Source organism: Cinclus cinclus, chromosome 3, assembly GCF_963662255.1.
Source record: "Cinclus cinclus chromosome 3, bCinCin1.1, whole genome shotgun sequence".
NCBI lineage: Eukaryota > Metazoa > Chordata > Aves > Passeriformes > Cinclidae > Cinclus > Cinclus cinclus.
The window spans coordinates 59,872,277-59,899,745 of record NC_085048.1 but is presented as its reverse complement, the minus strand read 5'-3'; the positions used below and the strand labels follow the sequence as shown (position 1 = coordinate 59,899,745).

Below are 27,469 nucleotides of genomic sequence, written 5' to 3'. Positions count from 1 at the left end.
AAATATTTTTCTAAAAAATGTGCCAACTGCAATTCAGAAACATCCCTACTTGCTCAGTAAAAGCAAGCTCGATAGCTTTTGTGACACAAAATTCTAACACATCAGAAAAATTTATTTACTGAAGGAGCCATCTACAGATACCAATCAATTCTATAGGGCCAAAAAGCTAATGAACTTTTCAGTCTGATGTAAGTGTATTCCCTAAATGGGTATCATCTAAACATGAAACTCCAATTCTTCCAATGACTGCTTTATATCTAAAAATATCACTGCTGAATGCTGCAATTACATTTCTCAGCTGGAGACATCTTCCTACATTACTTTCTTGAATGCATAAGATCCAGGCTCAACAGTGTGCTAATCAACTGCACTAAACTACAAATGTTATCTAATTAACTGGAAACCACTCAGATTTGATTGGTAGTGGTTTTCTGGTTTGCTTTTAAATCCAAGCGTATCTTAGTCACCTTGTCTGACCTCCATAGAAACTAGTAATTAAAAAGGACAAGATATTCAGAGAGGAAGAAACCAACCCTATAATAATAAAATATGCTTAGGTCCTGACAACATGTACTTTCTCTGAAAATAGCACATTTGCCCAGTAATTTCTTATGGATTCTGACATAAGTACTTCTAGTCATAAAACTGCTCAAAGGTAAGAATCACCTACAGTGTGTATTTTGGTCACACAGCCCTAACCATTTGAATCGTGCCTCACAGTTAGTTACTAATGAACTGGAGAAGCAGCTCCTTGCCCTCAATTTTGTTTGGTGAAGAAAACAATTCTGAGACTCACAAAAAGCTTGGAAAAGTCATTGCACATTATATGTGTGGCCTTATGCGAGTTGAGTGTGTTCCTTGCCATTAGGGCAGGTTAGGAAAGATGTATGCATCAGAAAATAATTTCCGTTCTTGGACTAGAAACATCTGCTAGGCAAAGTCTCCTTTCCTGCCTCCTCTAAAATTCTTAACATTTAACAGATCTTGTAGGAAAGGAAGATGAACAGAGCAAGTCACCTCATGACTAATCTTGTCACTAGTTTTTTTTTCCTGTCTCCTGTGAAAAGTATTCATAACAATAGATAAGCTACTAAACTGAACGTATGCCATATCTTTTTTTTTTTACTCACCTACGCAGTTATCACAAAGGCTGCAATGTGAGGCACGAGGTGGGCGGAAAATCTTGCAAGTAAAACAATATTTTAGTTTCACAGTCTGTCCATTGATGATCACTTCTTTTGTTCTGGGAGGGGGGCGATATCCTCCTGAACTGGAGCCATTTGCTATATCTAAACATGAAAATAAAAAACATGAAATGTTGCACATAAGCTATGATATATGTAAAAAACTGTCCTTGATGGCCATCTACAGCAAATTTCATATTCTTATTTACACATTTAAATAATTTCCCCCTTCTAATTCCCAAGTAATAAGTAGTAAACAGATATTTCATTGCAAGTAGCATCCAAAGTCAATCAATCTGAATCAAAGAAACTACCCAAACACACTTCTCAAATGCTGACAATGACCTTGATCCCAAAATTCTTACAGTTTCATATCCTCCAGTCTTGGATAACATATTAAAGACAACTCTAACTACTGGTGTAGGACAGCAAAACCTAGAAGTTACCTTTAGAATAGTCTGAATTTTTTCAGAATCCCTATAATAACAAAAGATCTCCCTAGAAGTGCTGCAGAAATTCTACAACCTAATAGAGAAGCTGCACATTTACTTAAGCAATAGCAGCTCTGTCATCTGAGCCTGGTGAATGTTGAGATCTCTTGCATGCTGTGATCCAACAGAGCATATTTACAAGTATTTTACAGCTTTTGCTGTTTAGAAGTTTGAACAACCAACTACCAGTGTTACTTCCACACACCCTGACGTTTGTTTGTTGCACAACACCCGTTTCCAACTACCTCCTTTGATACAAGCGATAGAGTTTTGGGTTTTGTTTCTAAGCTTCCTTCATTTTATTTTAGGATATCACCAATAATTTTTCCAGCATCTAAAGGACTGATTAGGCTAAATCACTAAAGCTCAATTTTTGCCCAAGCTGAGCTTTACTCTGAAAGTTCAACATGTAAAAGTGGTGCCTTTTTCTAGGTTTATCTGTTCTTGTGTAATCACAATCAAACAACAGAAGTGAAAAAAAACCACCCTAAATTTATTACACTTGGGTAACAGAACAGCTAAGACAATAAGGAAGTAAAATAAAATATTTTCCAATATATGAATGAAAACACATTTTAAAGTTACAATCAAGTCTCCTGAAAAACGGTGTCTTAAGCTGTCCCCATTTTCATGTGGGGCTTGTTTATGACTTGTATTTGAGCTCAAATTGTTAGGAATATCACCCACTATTTAGATTTCTGCCAACTATACAGCCTATAAATGATGTATTTTCCAAAAGGGTAACAAGAAAGTCTCCCACTGAACAAGGTATTCCAACTGGCAACAGCACAGCTGTGCTAGCAAAGCTGCAATAATACATGTTGGTTTCGCAGCAAATCCATGTTAAGGAGTTCTTATCTGCAACATGCTCACCCATAAATATGATCCACAAATAGGTTTCAATCAAAGTCTTTGTGGGACACCACTGTAAACTTGACCACTGAAACAATCAAACTTTGGAAAACTCTCATGGAGAGGAGGATGAAATGAAGGGAGCAATAGCTGAGATGGATGGAATCTGGGCATAAAGCTCCTAAACATCCATTATGAGAATGAAATGGTAAATACTGAAGAGAGAGCAGCACAGAAGCAGCCTCCTACAGCCTGATGAGGAATAGACATTCACTTGTGCTGGATCTAAACCAACTCCTGCAATGTGCTTGTGATGCTTGGCCAGGTCCTATAATCTGCACATGGAAGCATGCATTATTATGTGGTTCCCATAACTAGCACTTATACTGATTTTGACCTCAAGGCAAATATACTTGACAAATATTTTTGATTAAGTAATGCTACCAGTATATTTTAGCATATAAGCTGAAAAGATGCTCTTTGGAAAGCACAGCACAACTGTGCTTATCCTATTTAAAGCTTTAGAGAGACATGGATGCTACCTAAACCCAGAAGACAGGGAAGAATTTCTTATAATTCACATTACATTAAAAAAGCTTCCCATGACATTATAACCAATTGGCTTGTAATAGTCATAGTCCTTCTAGAAATCTTTGGGCATTACAAAACACAATGTTACACCCATTTCTGACAATATTTTAGTCAAGATAAGACTTAAACTGTGAACATAAATATAGGTCATTAGCCCTATTTAATTTTATTATCAAATAAACCATTTAACATATGCTGGCATGGCATATTTATTAAGAAACCAAAGATTTTCATTTGATACTCAAATTTAGATGCATAATTATAAAAACTACTACTAAAGCCTGAATTTCACCTAGGTGTAGCTTTGTATGCTAGAAATACTGATGCACTGAATTTCCTAACATAACAGTAATATTTCAGATTTTTATTCTTTTACAAAATCTTATTATTCCTGAATAGGTACATAATCATTGAAAGAAAATTACTTAAACCAGTCAAGGGGAATCGTTTAGAAGAAAAATGCTCTTTTTCCTAGACAACCATTTATTTTATAAAAGGCACATTGACTAAACCCAGTACTTCCCCTCCCTTTCAAAAAGTTCGTAAAGTGCACCACAATTGTTTTAAATGGGCTCTGGCAGAATCCCAAAAGCAACTTCTGTCTTCCCTGGTAGAGAAATGAGACTACTGTCCAGCCCATTTTATTTACAACACTGGTCTTCTAAGAGGATTTCCTCCCAAACATTTGCGGGGAAGTTCACAGAGACAGCAAATCCTAATGCTCCGAGGCGAATTAATCCTGAAATCCAAGGGTGAAAGCTGACGCAAATGAAGTCAATGTAAACAGTCTTGCTGACTTTCCAAGGACTGAGAATTTTTCTCAAAATCCTAAATTGCATAATCAAACCTGAATGTTCCAGTCTTTGTGTTTACTAACATCTTTTTCCTGGAAACAGGCTGCAAAGCAAGGTCAAATGTGTTTGGATTTAATACGATTTATCTAACCTAAATGTGCTAAACGTGTCCTGGTTTCACTGTGAATTTTCAGACTGTAATTTGCCTTCAATTCAACTGCTCATAATCGGGGTCTAAAATAATTAAATCTTCAATGTATGAGGTTTCTGTGAGGAACAGAAAGATTAACCTTTACGGAATCCCCTTCCCCAAATTGTGTCAAACTATGTTTGACCACTACTACATTTTACTCATCCAACCTATTACTGATGCGGTAACGCAAGCTCTTTCACAAACCGGCTAAAATTTACCCACTAATGGGATCGCCATCCATCCCCTCTATTCTGACACATTTTCTAACTTCTCTAGCAGGGTTAACTGTTCATGCACTAGATGGGGCTCCAGCATTTTTATTACCATAATTACAAAAACCTCATATGTGCAATCCATGCCCTTGCAGGACCAAGATACTCCAAGTATTTCATGGAGATACAACACAGTCTAACAACCTTCTAATGGGACAAACTCCACTTAGATTTCTCAGTTTATTATGCTACAAACAAACAACTAGTGCTCACAAAAGACAGAAGCTGCAAGTTTGCATACATATCACTAGGATTCCCCTGCTCAATCAAGACTGGATTGTTTGGTCAATGTTCCTACAAACCTATGACAAACAGCTTCTAGAAGGCAACCCTACATTGTCTCTATACAAGCTTCATAACCATATCATGCAACGTTTGTTGACAACTTTAAAAGAACACAAGTGTAATCTTCAAATACCATTATTTGAGAAGCCAGTAAACTGAAACAATTCTAATGTTTCCTGAAGACTAAATGAAAATGTAATGAAAATAATCTTTATGTGTAACTGGGAACATCTGAAAAGCAATAGAAAAAAAAAATCCCAGCCAAAACAAAGCCTGCCAACAATGCAAACCTCCAAGAAATGCCTTCCTCTGTGTTTAACCACTTAAATTCAAGCTACCTACAGTGGGCTACAAGACAAAAGAGTAATTTATTTCTTGGAGGGAAGAGAACTTTATTAAAATGCTCTTGTTTCCAGACAGTAATCTCAGGGACAAGCAATACTGGGAATCTGGTTTAGACTGAAACCAGCAGCTGCTAACTGCATTCCTCACATAGTTCTTCATCTGATAGCCATCAAGAGATATCAACCACATATTGCTCCCGACTTTAGGGACTTGCTGCCTTAGATTTTTCTGAAATAATGTATTATTCTCTTAAAAGTAGAGTTGCATGATCTTCTTGAAGCTTAAAATTTAATGTGAAAGGTATGTTTGTTCCCAGAAAGAAATGTAATCTTTAGTGATTTGCTGAGGAAAAGAAGCTTTCTAAGCTTCTTTCTGACACACAAAGTAATTTCACTGTATTTATTTTAAGAATGTTGTTTAAAGAGTGCAGTATCATGTACATCTATAAACCTAGGAAGCTGGTGTTCCACCTTTGTAAAGAAAGCAAAACGTGAAAACAAATGGTATGTACTTGTTCAGGCCATTGCCAGTTCTATTAAATGCCTGTGCTATGGCACAGATTTAATTTTATAAGGCTATAAACAAAATCAAACTGTGCATTTCAAAGCAAATGAAAGACAGGCAAGGAATTTTGAAGAAGTCTCAAATGTGGTCGTGAGCATCAGCGTAAATTAGATAGCCAAGACATAAACAATTTGCAGAGATGGTGTGCTGGTGTTGCTCATACACTGAGGTCAGGGCTTGGAAAACACAAAAACAAGCAAGCAGAAGCTGTCTTGTGAACTGGCCTGAGCTAGCTGTATGGATTAAATGAAGATATACATAACTTAAGACAGCCTGAAGAAAAATATGAAGTATTTTAAGGCTGGAAGGATAAATTACCATGACCATCTTTTCATTTATCTGGATCACCTATCCAATGCAAACAAGATCAATATTGTGGAATAACTGCTAAACTTGTATACATCGACTGGACAAATGCTTTCCTACATACAAAACCCATTCTCCTGGATCAGGTTATCCTTCTAAGCCTTCATATTCAGAAGTTTACAATCTTTTCACTTCAATTGACTTAAGACGGACCTAACTACAAGAGACACATATTGTAACTGCAAAGAGGCTACAAAATACAGCTGCTCTTAGTATTTGTGTTACCATAAGAAAAAAAGCTCCTCTCAATATTTTGTGTGGTTGCAGAAGCAATGTTTAATATGCACGATGACATTAAAGCAATTACATCTAGGGTACCCCTGGAGATAATTACTTCTCAATTTTAATATAAGTTATAATTGAAGTAAAAATATTACATCAGTAAGTTAAATGTTGCATTTAAAGAAAGAAAAAATCCTGCATTTCAGTGAAATTATAACACTTTTACAGCAAAGAGAGCTACCCTCAGTGATTTTACATTTTATAAGCCTCATACATCTAGTTGCTTTTGTTCTATTATGTTATATGAAAACTTCAGCAAACTAGATAGAGTATTTTGACTTTTGCTTCTCCTCTCTTAGGCCAAATGCATGTATGTATTAAATATTCTTACAGTTCCTGTTGTCTAGACTTGTACGTTTGGCTGCCTTCCTCTTGAGTTTCTACAGAGCGAACGGAGTTCTCATCACCACTGGGTATCCCAGAATGTCATTTCTGGTTCATGTAACCACTCTTGTAACATGCCCAGAAAGGATTTCCTGTTTTTGTCATATCAGAGTGCTAACTCAATCTGTCTGGAAGTAACACTCAAGTCTTCTCTTCCTGCACTATTCACCACTTAGACCCTTTTCCATTAGTATTTGATTTCCACTTGTATTCATGCATTTTGTGGTTTTTTTTCCCCTAACTTTGCTCAAGCTATTTAAAATAGATTTAAAAAAAATCGAACCCAGTGATTACAAATTTCTCCATCTTAGCACCAACTTCAGGGCTAAGCATATTCTTCATGAGCCCACAATCAGTCTCTGAAAGGTCCTATTTGAGCACTTAGCATTTGCTACTGGAGTGTCTTTTTGAAAAGATATTTTGACTTACTGACTTTGTGGCAATTTCATCTATAGCTTATTTCCAAAACTTATATAGAAAGAATCCGATGCAGGACACCATTAAGATTTTAATTAGAGTGAAAAATTAAGCACATCATCTGCTTTCCCACCAAGATAGTTACTCCTTCAATGAAGGACATCAGATTGGTTGCCCTTGATTTTCTCTTGAAATTCTTCATTGCTTGTTTTTGAGACTTAAATAGCCACAAGCCCCAATCTTTTGCAAGTCCCAATTCTTGTAATTTGATCATGTAGCATTGTACTCCACGTCTTTCCAGACAGAGAACAGTTTCTAGTAACAGCACTACAGAACTGACAGATTTCTATTAAAGCAGAACACTACATAAATCAATAAAGATACAGTATAGTAGATTAACACTTTTAAAATATAACTACTTGCTTTCTTCTGACTTGCTCTTTCTATCAGCTGTCAAGAAGCATACAAGTTATCTTGTGAGATCAAAGCAGTGTTGAATCCTTCAGATTGTCCTCTGTATTTATCCTTTCCCAATTACACAGCACGCCTTCAGCTTTTCTGTCTTCCTCTGACCTCTAACAGAACCTGTCCTGCTGTCTTCTACTGTCTTCCTTGCTGACTGTAACTGACTTTATCCTCCTTTTGCCTTTCCCAATATGCATGTGCCATCTTTTTATACTGATATTTAGAAACAATCTCTGCTTCTGACACTAGCATAATTTTGACTACAAATACAGGCAGAAGGGCCTCCTATTACACCTCCCAACCTTCCTCTGTATGAGGATAGCTTGATGATCTGCATTAAACATAACATTTTTGAGTAACAGAAGTTAATGTTGTTTTTTTGACAAATTCCTTTTTTTTCAGTTCTTTTGACTTTTTGTTTTTCTATGAACATAGCAAATTCTCAAGAAATAACTGCTTTCCTTTCCTGCACACAGTGGGTAAAAATAGCAGCATCACAGCTCTGTTAATTCCCCATCTTCACCTGAAGAAGGCTGATAGCCTAGGTGGAAACATTTTTCGCTCTCAATATGACCACTCTGTTAACCAGAAAGTCACCTGAAAGGACAAACTACTGTCAGCTTCTTTAGAAGGTCTGATTTTAAAAACTGTACTTCCTATTCAGCTCATCCTATTATATGCTTTCTAATGTAAAAAAAAAATAAGTTTCATATGTTTCAAGAGAACTTCAAAATAGCATTCTTAAATCACAAGCCCTGAAACACAGTTTCTCAGTGCATCTGTAAAAATTCCTGGTAGGCTGCTTCCCAAAGAGACCAGTAGAGCAGTGTAAGACTCAAATATCTAAGAATGATTTGAATAAAGTACAAGCCACAGATAGGACAGGTTATATAAGCACATCTCAGAAAAGAAACTGTTTGGTAAAGGCATTTTCAGGTGAGTTATCTGAAGAAATTCCTTGTCTAAAATAAATTACTGTTAACTTTGCACCCCATCTTTAGAAGGCACCTCAAGTTGAAAGGCACAGCAAGTTACAAGGCAATCCAGCCTGAATGATAGTTTTGGAAAATCTAGTCTTCCAGCTGCAGGAGCCATTCAGCTTTTCCTGCGGCAGATACCACTCCACTGGGACACACCTTTTAGGGGCACATTACAAAAATATGTTGTAACAGTACAGAAATGTTTCTTTCCGTTTCCCTCATTGAACCCAGAATCACAGTTCTAGGGCAGAATAATTTCTTACAGCTACCTAGCTTGTTCCTCTGTTAGACTTGCCATAAGGCCTCATGCTTGGGAACTCCATATTTGCAGGCACTGTAATTCCTCGCTTCAGTAATCCACTGGCCCTTCTTGGAAGAGTAATGCCTTTGCTACTGCAAAGACAATGGCTTTGATCAGCTCAGCAGCCTCAACCTGTGAATAAGTATGCAACACCATTTAAAAAGAACTATAATTTGTAAACACAAGTTCTGAAATTGTTGCACACTGCAACATTTTGAGTGTCCTCTCTAGCATTCAATTTGTATTTTTAGTTTTGTACTTCGCTAAAACTCTGGCAGATGACAACATAAAATTATTGTCATGAGCTGCTTATTTTGAATAACTTATTTCCTGACACAGATCAATATTTCTGTGAACACAGGGTAAATAAGCAATTCCTTGAACAGGAAACTGTGCCTGTGTTTTGGACTAAAGGTGGTACCTTATTCTAAGTAAAGAATTCCTTCAAGGGGATCAATAAAAGTAAACCATATCACTGGTTAGGAAAAGGGGTTAAATGAATGCTTCATTATATTTTTCCATATTTTTATGCACTTCTGAAATTCAGATGAATAGCAGACAATTTAATACTTCTATCATAAAAAGTCTAAGACTGCACTATAGTATTAAACACTGAGGATGCTGCAAGTATTTCTCTTGAACTTGCACAGATCTGTTACTTGTCTTTACAATTACTTGAGCAAGCATTTCTCTGCAACTGCTTCAGAAAAATGAGATTTCCACTGACTACCATATCAAAGCAGATACAGTACCATTTAGTAAGGTGGAGCAGCATACTAACAGACAACCCCACTATTTATGGGGTAGTTCTGCAAACTCAACCAGTGTTTTCTTACCCAGGTAGCACATTTTATCTATTCAGCATATTTGTACCTGGAGAATTAGAATTACATTTACAGCATTTCGTTAACAGTACTCTTGGTAAGTGAGAATGGTTAAAATCTAGCTCTCTACCTTAATTAATGCTGGCTTTGCTGAAAAAAGTAACATTTTTACTGTATATTAACAGAGACTTATCTGACTCTTTTGCAATATAAACATAAATTCAGTTAAACTCTGAGGATACACTGTTTTCAAAACACACAATTATATCTTTTGCAATATCAGCCTTCTTGTAAAAAATACTTCAAAAAATATTCTCTTATGTACCACAGAGAGACTTCTACCAGACTTGTGGAGAAGTATTTGCAGTAATAACTATCACTCTAAAAGGCCAGGATTTTGTTTACTTTCTTGGTGAAGAACTGATCAATCATCTTTCCACAGGAATCACTGCAACATCATCAGACATTGCAGCTCCAGAACAATCAATGTGGCAAGGTAGGAGTAACTCCTCCCAAGAGCAGAGCAGCACACTGCCTTCACACAGCACATGCACCCTCGGGAGGAAAGTGAAGAGACAACAGACCTTCAGTGTTACCTATTTGTCTCTCTAGATCTGCTGCCTCATCTGGTGTTGCGCGGGGGAGGACACCAGGATCACTGAAACTAGTACGCAGCAGGGTCCCCATCACGAAAAAGAAAAGAATCCCACCAATTGCAGGTATAGCAGGCGTAATCTTCTCTGACAAATATGGGCAACTGGAAAAAGAAAAAGATTCAACAATCAACAACACATAAGGCAACTTGCTCTCAAAAACTGTTTACCTCTATAAATGTGGTATGAAGAACCCACTTTCTTCTCCAGACATGTTACTTGCCTTGGAACGTTTATTGAAGCTGAAATTTCTGTTTATGTGTTCATGACACTTCTGGAATTTTTCATAATATGTTCAATATAATAAAGGCACAAGTAGCATAATAATGACCTCACTAATATGCAATACTCATTTACATAAGAAGATAAAATATTTTTATCACAGGATAATAAGCTTATGTATTTCTTCACCTGCTGCCCAATTATGTAAAAGTAAATTGAGCAGAGAGAGAAAAGGGGAAATAACCTAAAGAAGCCCATAACATGAAGAAATAAGCCACACTGAAATACATAATTAAGTCTATAAAACAGATTTATCATCCACCAGAAAGATGGTGCTCAAGAACACGTCACGCATTCCTTTAACAGTCTTGGCGTATATCAATACTATAACACCTCTACTGATTTTCTTTCTTAACCCATTTCTCGTAACTTAGTAAACTTGTTTACTCATTTACAAGGTAAGAAGAATGTAAATGACAGTTCAACACACCTGGGAGCAAACAGTCTAGGGGCATGTCTATGGCAACATCAACAGCCCTTGACCAGGGCAAAAATGGCTCTATGTTTACCAGATTTCCAGTATACATGCAGGGTTTAAGACTGGATTACAGTTTTAGCGAATTTTCCTCTGTACTTCACATATGATTAAATCAAAATGGACAGAAACACTGGAATCCAACCAATACACAAATACAAGTATCTATTTACAGCTCTACAAAAAGAAGGGATATGAACACTTAGACATTACAGAAGCACTGCAGCACCATCTTAGAAAATACACAGGCTGAAGACTCTTCATAACTCCTAAATAGGTATGGGTGGAAAACCAAGATGGCTTCACGTACTTCTGCTGTCTGCATAAGAAGTCATAAAATAAGCCTTAAAACAGAAGACAAGTTCTAGGCCTTAGGGCTTCATACAAAGTTTCTAGGTATCAATTAAGTTTAATTAACATTGTCTTCCCTATTTCTGCCAATTGCCTTAAATGATGATTCAGACATGTGAGTTTTTGCACTGCAATTCAGTTAACTTGAGCAGAATGTTAACTCTGAGCAAGCAATGACAATGTCAGCTCCACTGTCCATCACTTCTGCTGACAGCATGGCGAGAGAACGGAAACACTTCATACCAGCTGCCATGTACAAAGGATTTATCTCCCTGCATAATCCTGTTAAAAATACTTGGCTGTTTCACCAGACTTAGAGGGTTCCATGGATGCAGTGAGACCACACGCATTACACGGTGCATAGCATAACAAGTGGAAATCATCTCTCCCTACATGAATGAAATACTACAGGTGCAACAAGTTAGATAAGATTAAAAAGACAACTGGGTATTAAAAAAAATACAAAGACCAAGAGATACCGTGGTTTCACATAACAAACAGACTGTTGAAATACTAGGAAACATCCTTCAAATGTATGCTTTTAGGAACATCTTCAAAGACCCAGATTTATGAAATCATTGCTAGCTAAAGGAAGCAGCAGCAAGATGTAAGCCTTGGTAGCTGTAAGCCTTGCTTGCCTCATGTCAGGAGAAGCCAGTCAGAATGAAGAGCCAAAGAAAAGCTTTCATACTGCATGAATGTCCTACTGCTCAATTTATTTCTTGCCACAAAGGATTACTGAAATCAAAACTGCTGCAATATGCTCTGAGAAGAGTACAAATAGGCTGCGAGAATGTATTTTTGAGAAGATTAGAGGGAGCTTGTACATTAATGAACACTAAATATAGCACAGTTCTCTCACTCTTCTATTGCATTATTCATTACACAAACCCAAGAAATTGCAACTGTGCTGAAGTCTGTTGACCAAACAAGAGCCGTATGTGTGCAAAAGGTAACATGAGATAATCTCAGGGTAGCACATTAGGCACAGTACAATTTTGACACTTGCCAACACAAAACCAGCAATGGCATTACATACACAAATTCTCACTGATACTCACAGGATGAAAACTACGGGCCATCATGACTCTAACATGTTTTCTTTTAACAGTAATTTAATATGAAATTGGTAGAAAGAACAAACTGATGTGCTGAAATACAGCAGAAGTAAGAAAGAAATGCCAACATTGGTGAGAAGTGATGTTTTCAGTATAGTAAAAAAGCATGAAAAAATCTGCCTCTGCCTTGCTGAACCAAGTCCCCCTGCAATAAAAAAAAAAAATCCACACTCTCAAAGCCCTGTACAATCTTCACAACAAGCAAGTCTGAGGTAATCTGCTTTGCCTAAAGTTGTTTTCAAGGTTTAACAACATGTATTTTACCAACTTTGACTTGGAATTCAGCAATACTGCAGAAAAGACAGAAGATGGCATCTTTGGGAATAATAACCAAGCAATATTCCACCAATTAAAAAATTATTTCAAGCTGAGAAACCAGTCACTGCAGCTCCTTACAGAGATTGAGACAATAAGTCTGGGCAGGATCATTTAATACAATCTAATTTATGTACAGACCACATAGTATTACATGGGCTTGCAGAGAGTTTAATCAAACTCTCCTTTAAAAACACCAATTAATTTTTGAAGTACTTGTGAGCTAAATTTAAAAAAACACAAACCAAACAAAACCCAGCAAATACCATTAGGCCTCTTTTTCTTCTCATTTGTTCAAAAAAAGGGAAAAATCTTACTTCTCCTGAGGTATTAAAAAAAACTATTAAACGTGACTTTGAATTAGAAACATGGATCTTAGCTCAAAATTGTGAATAAATCTACAGAAATACTGGCATATTTATGTATTTTATATTTGCATGCTTACATAACAAATGTATTTGTACTGCTACATTAAGTCAATATTATTTTAAACACTTCTAGTGTCACTACTTTTAGAATTGTCAAATACTGAACACAGAAAAAGATTATCCCTCATGTTTGCTCAGACTCCTTAATTAATTTAATTGAGGATGTATCGCTTCAGGGAACGGCTTTCCTCAAATATTACAAGAAGTTTTTTTGGTTTTTTTTGAGGGTATTTCAGAGAGTTTTTAAAGCAAACATTAGTGGGTATTTCCAGACAGCAAATGTCAGAATTTTCATTGTGGAGGGACTCCCTGTGCAGCAACCTGCCCACTGCCAGTAACACTTTGATAAACAGCTCCAGGACCAATCTCTGTCCTACTGCATGGCAAGCATTGAAAAACCTTTTCCAATTGGCACTTGGTAACCATTAGATGTGAACTGACATCCTCAGTTTACATCTTAGGGTAAAACAGTTGGTTTTAATCAGCATTTGTAAGGACAGCAAATACTGACAAGATCTATCCCAGAAAACACATTTTTAGAAAATATTACTAGACTTCAGACCCCATTAGAAACTGTTACTGTGAAAATAGCTTTTTCACACAAAAAGGTTTGGATTCCCGTACGCAAATTGTAACATAACTAAGTTTTGAATCAATTGACAACTTTCATAATTTTAGGCCTGTGTTTTGCTTGGCTTCTCAGCTGCTTTTTTGAAGCATCATGTGAAAGTTTGCATGAGTGTAGGAGGGAAATAAAATCTGGTGGAAGACTAGTCTGTCACAGCTCGGTAAAAATAAGAACACCCTGGCACAGAAGAGATAATTACCAAGCATCACCCCTGTGAACAAAGGATGCAGCAGAAGTACAAAAGCAAGTCTTACCACCCAGCAGCCCTCTAACTGTGTAACCATGCTCCCTGTGGCTACCCAGATCAGCTGAAAAACACACACAGAAACTGTGAACAATGTGTTACAACTTTCAAGCACTGTGATTAGAAAAGGGGAGAAAAGAAAACAAGTCTCCTGAAGGCCTTTCCTGGAAAGATAAAGGCTTTCCTGAAAGGTTTACTGACAGTTATTCACTGATGGGGAGACTCAGTAAATGACAAATCTGGAGAGAGGCTGTGCCTATATTTAAAAAAAAAAAAGGATTTTATACATTGAAGATTTAAATTTATATTTGCTCAGTTGGCAGGCAGAAAACAATAAAAGTACAAATTTAACGCAAATATTAACTAGCCATCACATTTAATTACACTAATTGAAAAATCACAACCCTACAAGCTTGGCTTGGAAGACTATTAAGAGGATACTCTGTCAAGCTGTTCATCAATATCAAACTCTCTGCAGCAGATATAAAAATCTATGTACTCCAGGAAAAATATAAATATAGTTGAGTGAAGTAACATATGGAAATAAAATTATTGTTTCTTTTCCTACATCATAAGCTTCATTTCTGTTTCTGCACGTACTGCCTGTTTAATATACCAGTGGCTATTGGCATGCAGGTGACATCCAACACAAGAGAGAAGGCTGAGCACTGTGCAGCCTGACTGGGCTGCATTCTTTAAACTAGCCCAAGGGGTTTGCTGTTTCTCCTTCCACTCTCATCTATGGCTCCTCTCAGCTCACCCTTCCTTTCAACTCCACTGCATCATTGCTCCAAGCCACTGTCCCGAACTTCTGCCCTTATGCCAACACAAATCTTAGTCAGGTTCTTTTGTCAGTGAAGTTAGTTTACTAAAATGAATGAAAATGACACCATTTTGTTAACTTCTCTTTCTGTCTCTCTAACAAACCAAACACGCACTTGAGAAGGACATTGGCACAAAGCAAGGGAGAAAGAAGCACACATGAAACTGCAGGGAGACGGAAATTTGTACCGTGGGAGGAGACCTCCGTTTCAGCAGCTGTCAGTAAGGTTTTCATTCAGACCACAGCCTCTTGTGAAACCCTGTTCTAACCGTGACCTCTTCCAATTTAGAGATGGCAACAGAATACCCATATATAGACAGATTAAAGGCAAAGAAAGACTCTGGCCTAGAAGAACAAAAATAGCTTATAACTTATTTCTCTAATAAGTTGCCAGTGCAAAGAAAGCAGACGAGGACATGCATGAAGAGCAGCACAGGCACAGAAGATGTAAAGATGGACAAAACATGAAGGCACAGCAAAAACCTTGGAGGCTGCTGCCTGATAAAGAATTTATAAAGATAAACAGGACGAATAAAATGATCAGAGTGAAATAATTTCACTGTTGTGGGGTTTGGAGGGTTCCTTCTTTTTACTTGTTTTTTTTTCAGAAAGCATGCTGCTGGCACACAAAAAATGTGGTATAATTTGAGTATGGATTAGTCCAAGTAATGTTACATGAAATTCCTAACAAGATTAGTTAAGGAAGTTTTGGATTAGTTTCCTACATCTGCCTCATTCTTTTGCACAGCTTTTAAAATCCCTATTGAATTGTTTTAAGGGATACTAAGGAATACAGAGACTAATTTCAATAGGATTTGAAATTTACTTTTTAAAAATTAACTGTTATAATTTTTTATTTGAACATTCTTTCTAAATCATACACTCCCTCATTTTACAATGCTAAAGCAGTTTCAAAAGCTTGATAAAATACAAGACAACAATCAATCTTCTGATAAATTGTTTCATTTCAAATTCAGGAAACCTGGAATGCTGCAAGCATGTGAAGACTATTGAAAACAGAACAGTGGTCAAACAAAAGGCAGAATGACAACAGGAACAGAAGCCAGAATACTACCTCTTCATCATCTTAATTATCTAAAATATTATGCTTTAATTAGAAAGACATTTATTGAATGGATTCAGATGAGAGGCATCTAAATATACCATTTTACCTTGCTTAAACACTTCGCCAGTTTATTCTCTGTTTTACAGTATTAGATACATCTTATTTTTTCTATATTTTCTATTTTTGCTATATTTTCTGGGGCTAACTCCATTTAAAATGAATTCTATTTGAAAATAATTTTTAAGTGGAAACACATATAAACTAATAATTATTCTAGTGTGTAGCTAAGTATCCTAGCCTCTACCAGAATGTAGAAATGATTACTTAAAACAAAGAAGATTAGGATGATGAAATCACACAGATTACTGAACTAGCATGATCTTAAACCTAATAAGGTAAATGCTTTATAGGTTCTCTCCAACCTATTACAAAATAAAATTAGCTTAACATGACCCTGAACAGCAAAAACTCAGCTGGTCTTCAAAGTTTCATGTAGCAACTAGATGCAGTTTGGTCTTTAAAGCTGTTCAAACCCATAAGCAATTACTAAGAATGAGAGACTGCAGGGACCTCTCTCCTCTGGCTCAAAACCTGCAAGCATCCAATGGAATGCCTCACAGCACTGACTCCATTAAATTGTAATGCATTACCATTGAAATAAAATTTACACTATTTGGATGTAGGAATTTAGATGAAGCATTGCTGATTATGATGTAGAAGATAACCACAAACTCTCTCCTACAACTAATGATCTTAAGGGTTTAATGCAGCAGATATACAACAATCAAAGTAACAGCCTTGCATGACCTCCCAATTTTTATTGCTACATGAATTAACTCTAATGATGCACTGTCAAACATCAAAGCTGGAATAAATAAAATGCATAATGCAAAATGAACCTGCCTGTGAAACAGATGTGGTTACTGAAGTTCCTGCCAGGGCAATTATATTTTACTGTAAAGAACATCTTTGTTTTACAAAGATAAGGAACATCTTTGTTTTGCAAAACACTATTTAAAAAACTTTGATTCCATTAACTGTTGGCCAGAAATTTGCAAGCAAGGTAGTGAGAAAACGGGGAATATCTACCAATTTGGTAGACACATCGAGTACCTGACTCTTATGAAAGGTCTGTGCAAGTAAAACATATCCTCAAAAGACAAACTTAGAGAAGGCATAGCTTCCAAACATGCAGCAAATTGAAGCCTTGCTTTATTGTTATTTCCTTTCCCTGACTAATTACTTACTTGAAAAACTAAAAATATATTTGTACTTAAATTTACTAGTTTTGCATACAGTGCAATGTTCGGTTTTCATAGCATAAAACTACCAATCAATCCCATTAAATACATAAACTTGTAATTTCTTTTAAACAGCCCATATAGAAAACTTTCTTTCCTGTTGTGCTTCATATTGCTTCCTTATGATTTCTTATTATTTCCTGTTATGTGATTTTATAACTAAACCATCAGGTTAATCCCAAGTACTAATGAACTGAAATGAAAACTGGGACAAAACAAGCGGAAATGCCTTACGCCACAACTAAGTCCCTAAAGAAGTGTGAGCTCCAAGGTGATTTTTCATGGGATCCTCTGGAAACTGAAGCACACACAAGTAAGCTGCTGCCAGTTATTGGACTCTGAGCCATAGTTTGTTTTCACCCTCCCCAGTCTGTAAGATCTAAAGCTTACATGTAAAGCCTAGCTCTTGCTAGAGCGCAAAGGCATGTCAATGCAATCCCTACACTCCACTGCCACTTACCCTGTATAGCACAAATGAGCTAGCTAACACTGAGTTAAAACAGAAAAACTGTTCTTTATATGTTCCCTTTTCAAAAACAAAACCAACCAAACAAAAAAGACCCCTGCAAAACCACCAAACTCAAAAAGTTCCCAAAAATATTCATTTTCTGTTTGATCAATTCCTAAACAATTTAATTCGCTGTGCAATTAATGAGTGCCAGAGAACAGACAGGAACACACAGAAGGCAGGATGAAGTTCAACTGTGATTTCTAGATCCACTCAGCTGCTATGTGGAAATCCCACCCATACTCATGATCATAGCAATAGTAGATCCAGTGCCTTACTGTCAATGATTTTACCTGGCAAGGTATCTAACCTGGTTTAGATAACCTGGCAGATATCTAACCACACAGGTGTTCATTTACCCTGGATTATTATTATTTTTACTCTCCTTTCCTCTGCAGTTCTCCATATCACAAATCTTTTGTACAGAACACAGAAATTAGCTTTCATCTAAAATACAGAAAAAATATTTACATCTTAACTTCTCAGTGAAAGCCACTATAATAAAAGCCTTTGAATATTCATTGAAAAGCAGATACAGCGCTTCCTAGGGCTCCTACACTTATAAAAATGGATAATCCTACTCACTCTACATATCAAAAGTATACATCACATTGTTATAAATAAAGCAACTGGAAACATAAAGCAAGGAGGAGAATAAAACCAAGAGAGCTCAACCTCCTCTTCCCCAAAAGAAGCAGAGCTGAGCAATTCAGCAACTTGATCATAAAAAGACTCAAGAGGCTTGTTTGTAGTAATTTCACAGCCACGGGTCTCCACAAGTGCTGGAGTTTTACCTGAAATGGCATCCTCTGCTTTCTCCTGCTGCCTCCTCACAGTCTCATGTGAATTCTCTTACCCCACACTAAGCACTCATTGGAGAGGCAGACTGACACACTGCAGGCTACCTCAGATTAAAAAAACCCCAACAACTAATTTGCACTCATGATTCCAAAGCAGCACCAGATCTCCATATCTAAAAATGGGTCAGTTTAAATATATCGACTTGCAGAGACCAGCTTGAGGCAAATCACTTATTTCATAGAAAAAAATTAAGCACACAATGTTTCTTCTACACACAAAGCATGACAATTACAAATATTTGGATTACCAATGTAATTGAAACAGCTAGGAATAGCCTTTTACTGTTTTGTCTTAGAACTGAGATTTCGGTGCAAGTCACAGAAGTCCAGGCATGAAAAGTTTAAGAAATACCCTACAATAAAAGATTGCTTCTGAATCACCAGAGTTTAGCAATGTCATAACATTACCTTCAGGGATGTATGCAGAAAAGACTGTGCTGTTTGAGTAATGTAACACTTTTATCTGTTTTCCTTTTCTGGAAGTCATTTAAATGTTCTTTATAGACTGCTATGTTAAATACTTACCAAACCTAGATAAGCACGTTCTAATTGAAAATCAGTGGCGTTATCATATTATACTTTTCTCTGTACTTCCATAAACACATCACCAAGGGGCACTTTCCTCTTGGGAAAGGCCACTGACTGAAATTATTAATTTCATATTTTCTTCCTGAACATTTCTGTAATTCACCAAAAATTATTTCTACCATACAACAATTTAAATCACCTGTTTAAATATGAAAAAATATATTCCAGCACATTTTCTCTTAAGCCAGGTATATCAAGACATACATATCACAGAAAAATACAATGAAAGTTATCACAAAAATGTTACTTCAAAAATTAAAAACTAAGGATGAAAATAATCTGTTAACGGTTTAAAGTTGAGGGTGTCATAGAAGATTCTGTAGCAAGTGCAGCAACAAAAAAATTCCCACATTTAAAATAATTATGTTCTTCACACAAATGTCAGCCCCTTAAGAACTACAGCTACTTTGCAGTTATATGCTGTACAGTAACCAAATATTTTGACTACTAATGCATAAACAAGATCTGAATGTAAAATGAAGAAATGCCCGGTTTTTAGTTTCTTAAAAATATTTTATTCAACATTCCCACTCAGTTTTAACTTTTTGTCATATGCAAATTTCCCTTTCTACTGTTTTATTGATATTTTCAAGTCTTTTCCCAACTAATATGCAAATTTGTCCAGTAATTATCACAACCCCTAACTTTAATGTAGACTGAAACATGATTTCAGGTAGGAGAGATTAACAAACACAGGGTGTTACTGCTATTCCTCTTGGAAAGTGTAATTTATTTCTCCAGTTCAACATGTCTATTTTGTCAGACTGCAGAAACTCCTAAAAATTGTCACAAGAAGGTGAAGAAAAGAAAATGTCTTTGTTACATCCACTGTGACTATAAACTTCAAATTCTTTTCTTCTTCTAACATTTCAATTATGCAACTTGTTAGCACCTGTATATGACATGATCCCCACTGAAAGAATATTTTTTTTGCCAATAATGATACAGACATCAGTAGACAGCATTGCAAGTGAGCTCTTTCCCTAAGGCAAACCAGCCATGAAAACCAGAGAAAAGCTCAGTTACTTCATTGTTCCCAGAATATACTCTCTGGAATTGCAACACAAAATTTATTCTCCATCTTTCCACAGTCAAACATGTTCTGCTGTCCACCTCCCAGTTTCACATGCTGGCATAAAAACAATTCCCACAGACTCTCAACCATGCAAATACCACACCAACTCTTGGTCTTCACTTTGGCACTTTTACATAAACAGGAATCCAGCAGGGCACAAAGCTAAATGGAAACAGAACTCTTTAGGATACCTAAAACAATTGCACAGAAGCTAAAATAGAACAAAGATTGCAATCAGCTGTACAAAAGGACATTGCTTTACAGCCTGTATCTCTGTGGTGCACCATCTCTAAAGCGTACACCAGCGATGTGCAACCTGTTTCACTGAGTCCTTCGAGCATTGATAACGAGCTCCACCTCTGCCCTGGTGTTTTCTGTCTTTAACTAGTTTTGCTGCTTTGGCCAGTCCCTCAGAGGCTCCTGGGTGAGAAGCTGCCTGGGCCTTTTTGCCAAATCTAAATGCATTTATTCCTCATGCTACAGCACCAGAGGAGAGCTGCAGATTTTACAACAGCCCACCATTGTCACAGCTTATCTGAGGACATCCGCAACTGAATTTAAATAGTTAAATTCATTTTAACTCTGGGTTAATCTGTGGCTTCATTCACAGCAACACAGACCATAATCAGAAGGAAGATCCAGAGCCTGGTAACCTTCTACAGCCTTCTTCTAACCTGTCTTCTGATTACATGTTTTCTCTATGGCAAAGCTTGCCTTTCAGGTTGGCAGAACATACTACAGCCAAAGAGATGAGCTATATGGAACTAAGAAGCATGCTGACTATGTCACTTCAAATAGCTACACTAAATGAAAGGATAAATGCCCAAGGCGTTGCTCCACCTTCCTCTCTGTGTCCCTTACATGACAACACAGTTCGGGAGTTCCCAGGTGCGTATCCAATTTCTGAATAGTTTTTCTATGGAAGGTTGCAACACAATGGAGATTTATAAGCATTTTCTTTCTGCAAGTGCTCAGAAAGGAGCAACCTTGGTGCATCTTGCTCCTAGTTCTAAAAATTACACTAAAGCTCACAGTGAATACATGACAAAGCAAAGTGTACATCCAGCACTGCAGCACAGTAAGCAATTTCTATTTACAAATAAAGGACAGACCAGGAGCACAAACTTCTGTTTCTTCACAGGTATACAAAACCCCTTTTTCCTAGGCCACTTCCATTTTTTTCTCATATTGGACAGTTTGTCAGATACATTTCTATTCCGTCCATGTAATCAAAGCTTAGAAGGATAAGAATGATACAGGAGATTCTAATGAGATTTTGCTGAATAGATGAAAAAAATACTGAATACTACACATCTTATAAAAACCAGACATTATCCTAAACCACACTCTATAGAGAGAAACTTATATTTCAAATTTATGTTAATTAAAATGCTAAACATTACGTTTTTGTCCTGAACTGCAATACAACATTAATAACCTCTATGTCCCAAATACATACTAACAACCTTGCTTAAAACATGCAGAAAATACTAGGGCTGGAGGGAAATAGAAGTAAACATTCAAGAGCTATGAGTGCAATTATTCTATTCAGAAAAGCTACAAACCTTAAAATAGCAAGCAGCATGGCAAATACAAAGTCGCCAGTACAGCTGTACTCATTCTCCCGAAAGATTTTTAATGCAACTACTCTTGAATTAAAATTCATAGCCACAAATTCATATGAGCCCTATTACTCATGTCTGAATTCTCAGCAACACTGAGAAATACTAAGATAAGAGCTCTCTGCAATTTTTCAGTCTGTTAGAACAGTAAAGAGCCATTAAAATGTAACAGTCCACATCTGCCAACCTGAAACGACTGCCAGGCTTGTGTTTCAGGCTCATGTACCACACAAAGGGTTCCATCATCGCACTGTGAGCATCCTCAGGACAGCACAAATCTCCCTCTCTGAACATGAACACATTCTGCTGCTTTTCAACAGCAGTGATAATTATTCATAGAATCTTCAGCTGTATTTTATTCTGTAACCTAAAAAAAATGTAAACGTTTGTTCAGAAAGTCTGTCCTACCCTAGGATAAGGTCTCAGGAAAAAGACAGCATTTAGGAACATGATTAACACTGATTGTAAGTGAACCTAGTGCCATTATGAAACCAGTCCTTGAGAGAATTTTATTAATTCATACTTTATTAACCCCTTCTCTCTTGTTTATGGAAACATACATACAACTGACAGAAATAATTAAAACATCTGTAGGCACATTGCCCTTGACAAAAAACTCTCAAGGTACTTCTTATATGGTACTGAAGAACTAAATTAAATATTAAATCTCAATGCCAAGGAAATCAGCCAAAGTAAGCAAAGGGCGAACAAAGGCCCTGGTAGCATTACTGGCCAGAAGCAGTCTGTTAAAGTCAAACTGGTATAGGGAAGTGTCTAGACTACAAAACAAGTACTGAAAATATTTGGTATAAACCCCCCAGTAGTTAATATGCTACACTGCAACCCTACAGTGCAATCATCTCTATTTTGTATATGACATTATAATATTCATACTAAAATTAGCTAAAACTATATATGCATTTCAAAACAACAAAGAAACATTCCTTATTTTTTTAACGACTCCGCAGTCAGATACTTGTAGCTTAGCCAACACTCTGCAGCTGCTTCCACACCATGCCAATGCCTTCACTTCCTCAGCCTTTCTAATGCTTAGGAAACAATCTCTAGAGACCTAAAGAGTATTGCACAAGCAATGCTGTATCCTCCAACTGTTGCTAAATGCAAAATCCATCTTTGCTTCTTTTGTTTCTTTTGAAGGACATTGAACGCGTGCATTGGACTTCATTTTTGGTTGATGAAATAATTTTTTTTTTTTTTCAAAAGGAGACAGATCAACCTAAGAGAGGTCCATTACAATAGAGGTCAGAAACAGTTCAGTGGATGGGGCAGGAGACCAGGAATCAGTAAAGCTGGCTTCCTGGATCAGGCAGCATTCTGTTCCATGACCTTGTGCAAAGGCAATTTACCATACTATGATCCTTCCTCTTTTTTGGAACATACCCCTATCCAGGACATATTCACAACAAAATTACATGCTAAATCCTGTATGACTATAGAAATTCCCTTGTTTATTTATTTATTTATTGTGGATTTTTTTTGCTGCCAGTAAACCCTGATGATGGTCTTGGACACTACTGTGTGTCCCACTACAAAAGCAGCAAGCAAATCAGCTAGAATCTCTAGGTAAAATTGAAACACAAATAATTACTAACAGGAAACACTGCTTGGCTTACACAATACAACAGGGAAAGAAAAAGGAGCAGGATTTAAAATAGTTACTCCATACGTTACTAAGCTGATTATTAGCTGGCTCATTAAAAAAATACTATGGTTACAAAAACATCACGAAAATTTATCAGTCCAAAAGTGTTCCAATTTCTCCTAAAGAGACAAGGCGTTTGTACTTTATATGTCTTAAACTTGCTTTATAAAATGACACAATTCAGCTTCAAACAAGAACTTTACTGGTTTTCAAATATATTTAATAGGAACCTGATGCTGACAGACACATTAGGAAGTTTCTTTCCAAGCATAGTCAGCACATCTTTGTCAATATTTTAGACAATAACTCTAAGAAAATTACTTCAAAGTTATGTGGATAAGAAGTTTCTAGAGATACCTGCATTCTCCTTTTTTTCTGTGAAGAGAATGATATTGAGAAACAAGAATGTTCAAGACATGTTCAACACAAAAGTAATTTCATTGAAAAAAAGCCCTAGACTTTCAGAATTTCAGGATCTGAGCCTCGAAGCAATCAGATATTATGTATTTGCTACTGTGAGGAATAACAGTAGTCCATACAGAGCAAAGTAATTTCCTCCATAACTACCATGCTGAGAGTAACTTTTTGTTGGAAGTCCAAAAGAAGTTCCTCTTCCTCTCAGCCAGGTTAGTCATTTCCATTCCTGCCTTGTGCTGACACAAATGCTCCAGGGAGTAAGTGCTAGAGTGAGAAGTGAGATGGTTGGTTGTTTTAAAAATTGTTGGCTTTCATTGTTTAGATTTGTCTGTGACTTATTGTTGATTGTTAACAAAGAGATGATCACCAACTTTCAAAGACCTGAAATAACACTCAGTAAAACTGTGAACACAGCTGCAAGAGAGAAAATCTTTGAAATACTTTTACAGAAAAATCAGACACCTCTATTTAATTTGAGGCAAGCATAGGATTGACTACAGCACAGTAAGTACTATGTAGTAACACTGAACTTTAAAGGAAAGCAATAGACATTCACAGATAATATGAATAGGTGCTATTGAGCAATATTTGCAGCCCATTATAACTGAGATGACCAATTAAAGTAATAAGCCAAAGCACATAAAAATCCCTAGCCCTTTCAACATTTTGCTCTTGAACTCCTTAGAATTTTACAGACAAAACTTTTTAGAAACAGAAATCCCAATTCCACTCAGCCTCTTCCAAATACTTATCTAAGTTAAAATAGGTCATCATCTGCAGAGATATGAACTACATTTACAAAGCAAATTCTACCATTACCATCATAACAACAAGCGAAGTTTGACTTTGCTCCTTTCTTTTCTTGTTGATTTTGTTATATAGCAGTTCTCTGAATCCTAGATAACAAAAAAGTGTTGATATTATATGGGAGTTATTGCTACTTGATATAAGATTTGTTTATTTTGCAACTTCCTCACGTTAAGCAAAAGTATTTGCTGTATGAATTTACTTAATAGAACCAGAATCTTCTTGGGATACAACAACAGTTAAATTGTTACCATTGATATATATTCTCCATACTACAACATATAATTAATGATAATACTTCAGTAACTGTATGATTGCTAGGCTTAAGGAAATTATAAAATAATCCTATTATTCCACGGGTAAAAAATATTGTCAAACTTTGCTTATTTTTCACTTTCTTTCTTCAAATCCTGAATACAGATTTCAGACATTTTGCACCTTCCACTTGCAAGAAAAAGCACATCTCCCCATCAGTCTCTCCAACATTTATTGTTAGAAACCTCTGCTTAAGAAACTAGGCAAATCTCTATTTGTTCCCAATGCCTGTATGAGTTGATTAAATCAACTCCAGCAAACACAGAATGAATCACATGAGCCTAATCCAAAAACCAAATGCTCAGTGCCATGTCTAAAATGACACAAACACCTCTAAATTGGGAAGGGATTAACACTGGCACGGGGCTACAAATGGTCTAAGTAATGAAGCTTACTGACCATTTGAGCTGAGAGGCACCAAAACACCTTCCTTCAAAACTAATAGCTTTCCTTAGTCCACAGCCCTTTCCTGTGAAAAGACGAATCCTCATGGTCAGTATGGAATAGTCCTGAGTGTTGGTTGTCCTTCCACCCACCATGCATATTAGTCATGAGACATGGAGAGCAGCCATTGAATGGCACCATCCAGGGAAGCATCCTGATAAACAGCTCTTATAAATAAAGATGCAACCAATTTTTTTATTCCTACTTAGGTAACAAGACTATCTCAGCACCTGACAAATGCTTCAGTGCCCCCAGACTGCAGACTCCAAGAGAGGACAATTCCCTCTGCTCAGTGGAGAAACAACTACAGAGACTACACCTGAGAGCCTCTTTATACAGAAGGATGTTGTAACTCGGTGGTTTCAATTATCTCAAACTGGCAGGAAAGAGCTATATTCCAGTGTTATAAAGCTATTATAAAAGTGAAAAGAATCATTTTTGGGGGAAAGGCATTTTCAATACAGCACTGACTGAATAGCTTCATTTTTGTTCCTTTCAGCACTGCTTCCTTTCCAACAAAAGCAAATTTTGAGTGACAGGAAAGTACATTTCCCTCTCTGCCCTGCAGCTCACTCTGTGACTGTGCAATCAATGGCAAAGTCTGAAATGGGAAAAAAGAAACCCACCAAAACCCAACAGTGCAGTGAATGATGAATGCCATACAAAAATATATGTCCTTGTATGGCCTGGAGCTTCAGAAAAGAAAAGAAAAGAAAGATCCCTGAAGAAATGCAAACATCCATGAGACAGACAATCCTTAGTTAACAAGGTTTTTTCCACTGAAGTATTCATACTATCTGCACACCACCACTACTGTTTTGTTAAGGGACATGATATTGAGTAAATTGGATCGACACAATGGCAATGACCAGCAAATGCTATCTTGTTGACAAAGTACAAAAATACACTTCATAAAAATCCTCCTATAGTCAGATTTTTATATCTTATACATGTGACACTTAAGACTGTAGATCTGTATATTATTTCAACCAGCAACACTTCTGGCACTTTTTTTCACTTGGTTTAACAAAGCAGAATGTAAAGACACTATCAACTGCACTTTGGATTTAATTATGTCTCATTCGCACTCAGAGTTGCATCATCTTAATTAAAAGCAGGACTGTAAGCAAGTTGAAGAAGCTTTATACTTTATAGGTAAATTACCAAATCCACTTTAGGTTAATTTATGTGTAATTCCACTCAGCAAAGCAAGAAAGTCTAAGAGACAAATTAGGAAGGAAATATGGTAACTCCCCGTGTGTACAAGCTTTAACTTAAACTTGTTTTTGCATGAACTCAGTACCCAGATTTCAGATCTTGGAGTCCCAAAGTGTAATAACAGAGTTTTGGTTTCCACACCCATGTGAAAGCTGGATACATAGACACAGCATAGGGTTAAAGAATTCTCCAGCAAAAGGACAGCAGAGGAACTAATTACGGATGGGAACTGTAGCCACTACAGGAAAGTTCATGAAAGAACTGAACCTGAATGACTCTTTCAGGAGAGGTTAGAAGAATAGTAACAGACATTTGCATTTGAATATACAAAGCCTGGAAGATACAATGTGAAAAATCAGAAATAACAGTAATGATAATCCAGAAAACTGAATAAAGCAGCATATTAAACCAGAAATTAAGTAGGAAGTTTCTGTAACAAGTGTAAGAAAATAGTTTTATGTTACCATATGAATAGCAAGCAACAAATAATTGCATTTGTGAAACCAATTCTGACAAGAACTCTGAATTTGCTTTAATGACCATAAAAAGTGCTTTACAACGCACTTTGAAAGACCAAACTGAACAAAGTAAAGTATGTACAGTGAAAGTCTCATCTCCCACTGTTATTCTTTCCATATTTAGTTGTCAACTGTGGTGAACTGATACTTACAAAGAAAA

At 36.5% G+C, this 27,469-nt stretch overlaps 1 protein-coding gene across 3 annotated transcripts in view; it reads right to left on the bottom strand.

Moving 5' to 3' along the window:
• ZDHHC14 (zinc finger DHHC-type palmitoyltransferase 14) overlaps window positions 1–27,469 on the bottom strand; it is a 91,952-nt gene that overhangs the window by 30,704 nt on the left and 33,779 nt on the right. For 2 of the 3 annotated variants that reach the window (XM_062488874.1, XM_062488876.1), the window contains exons 2-3: window positions 10,187–10,347; window positions 1,131–1,289 (exon numbers count right to left, since the gene is read on the bottom strand). In XM_062488874.1, the coding sequence (XP_062344858.1) occupies window positions 1,131–1,289; window positions 10,187–10,347 (320 nt within the window). Of the gene's footprint in view, window positions 1–1,130; window positions 1,290–10,174; window positions 10,348–27,469 lie in introns of all 3 variants that reach the window. The other variant, XM_062488875.1, reaches the window with a different exon arrangement.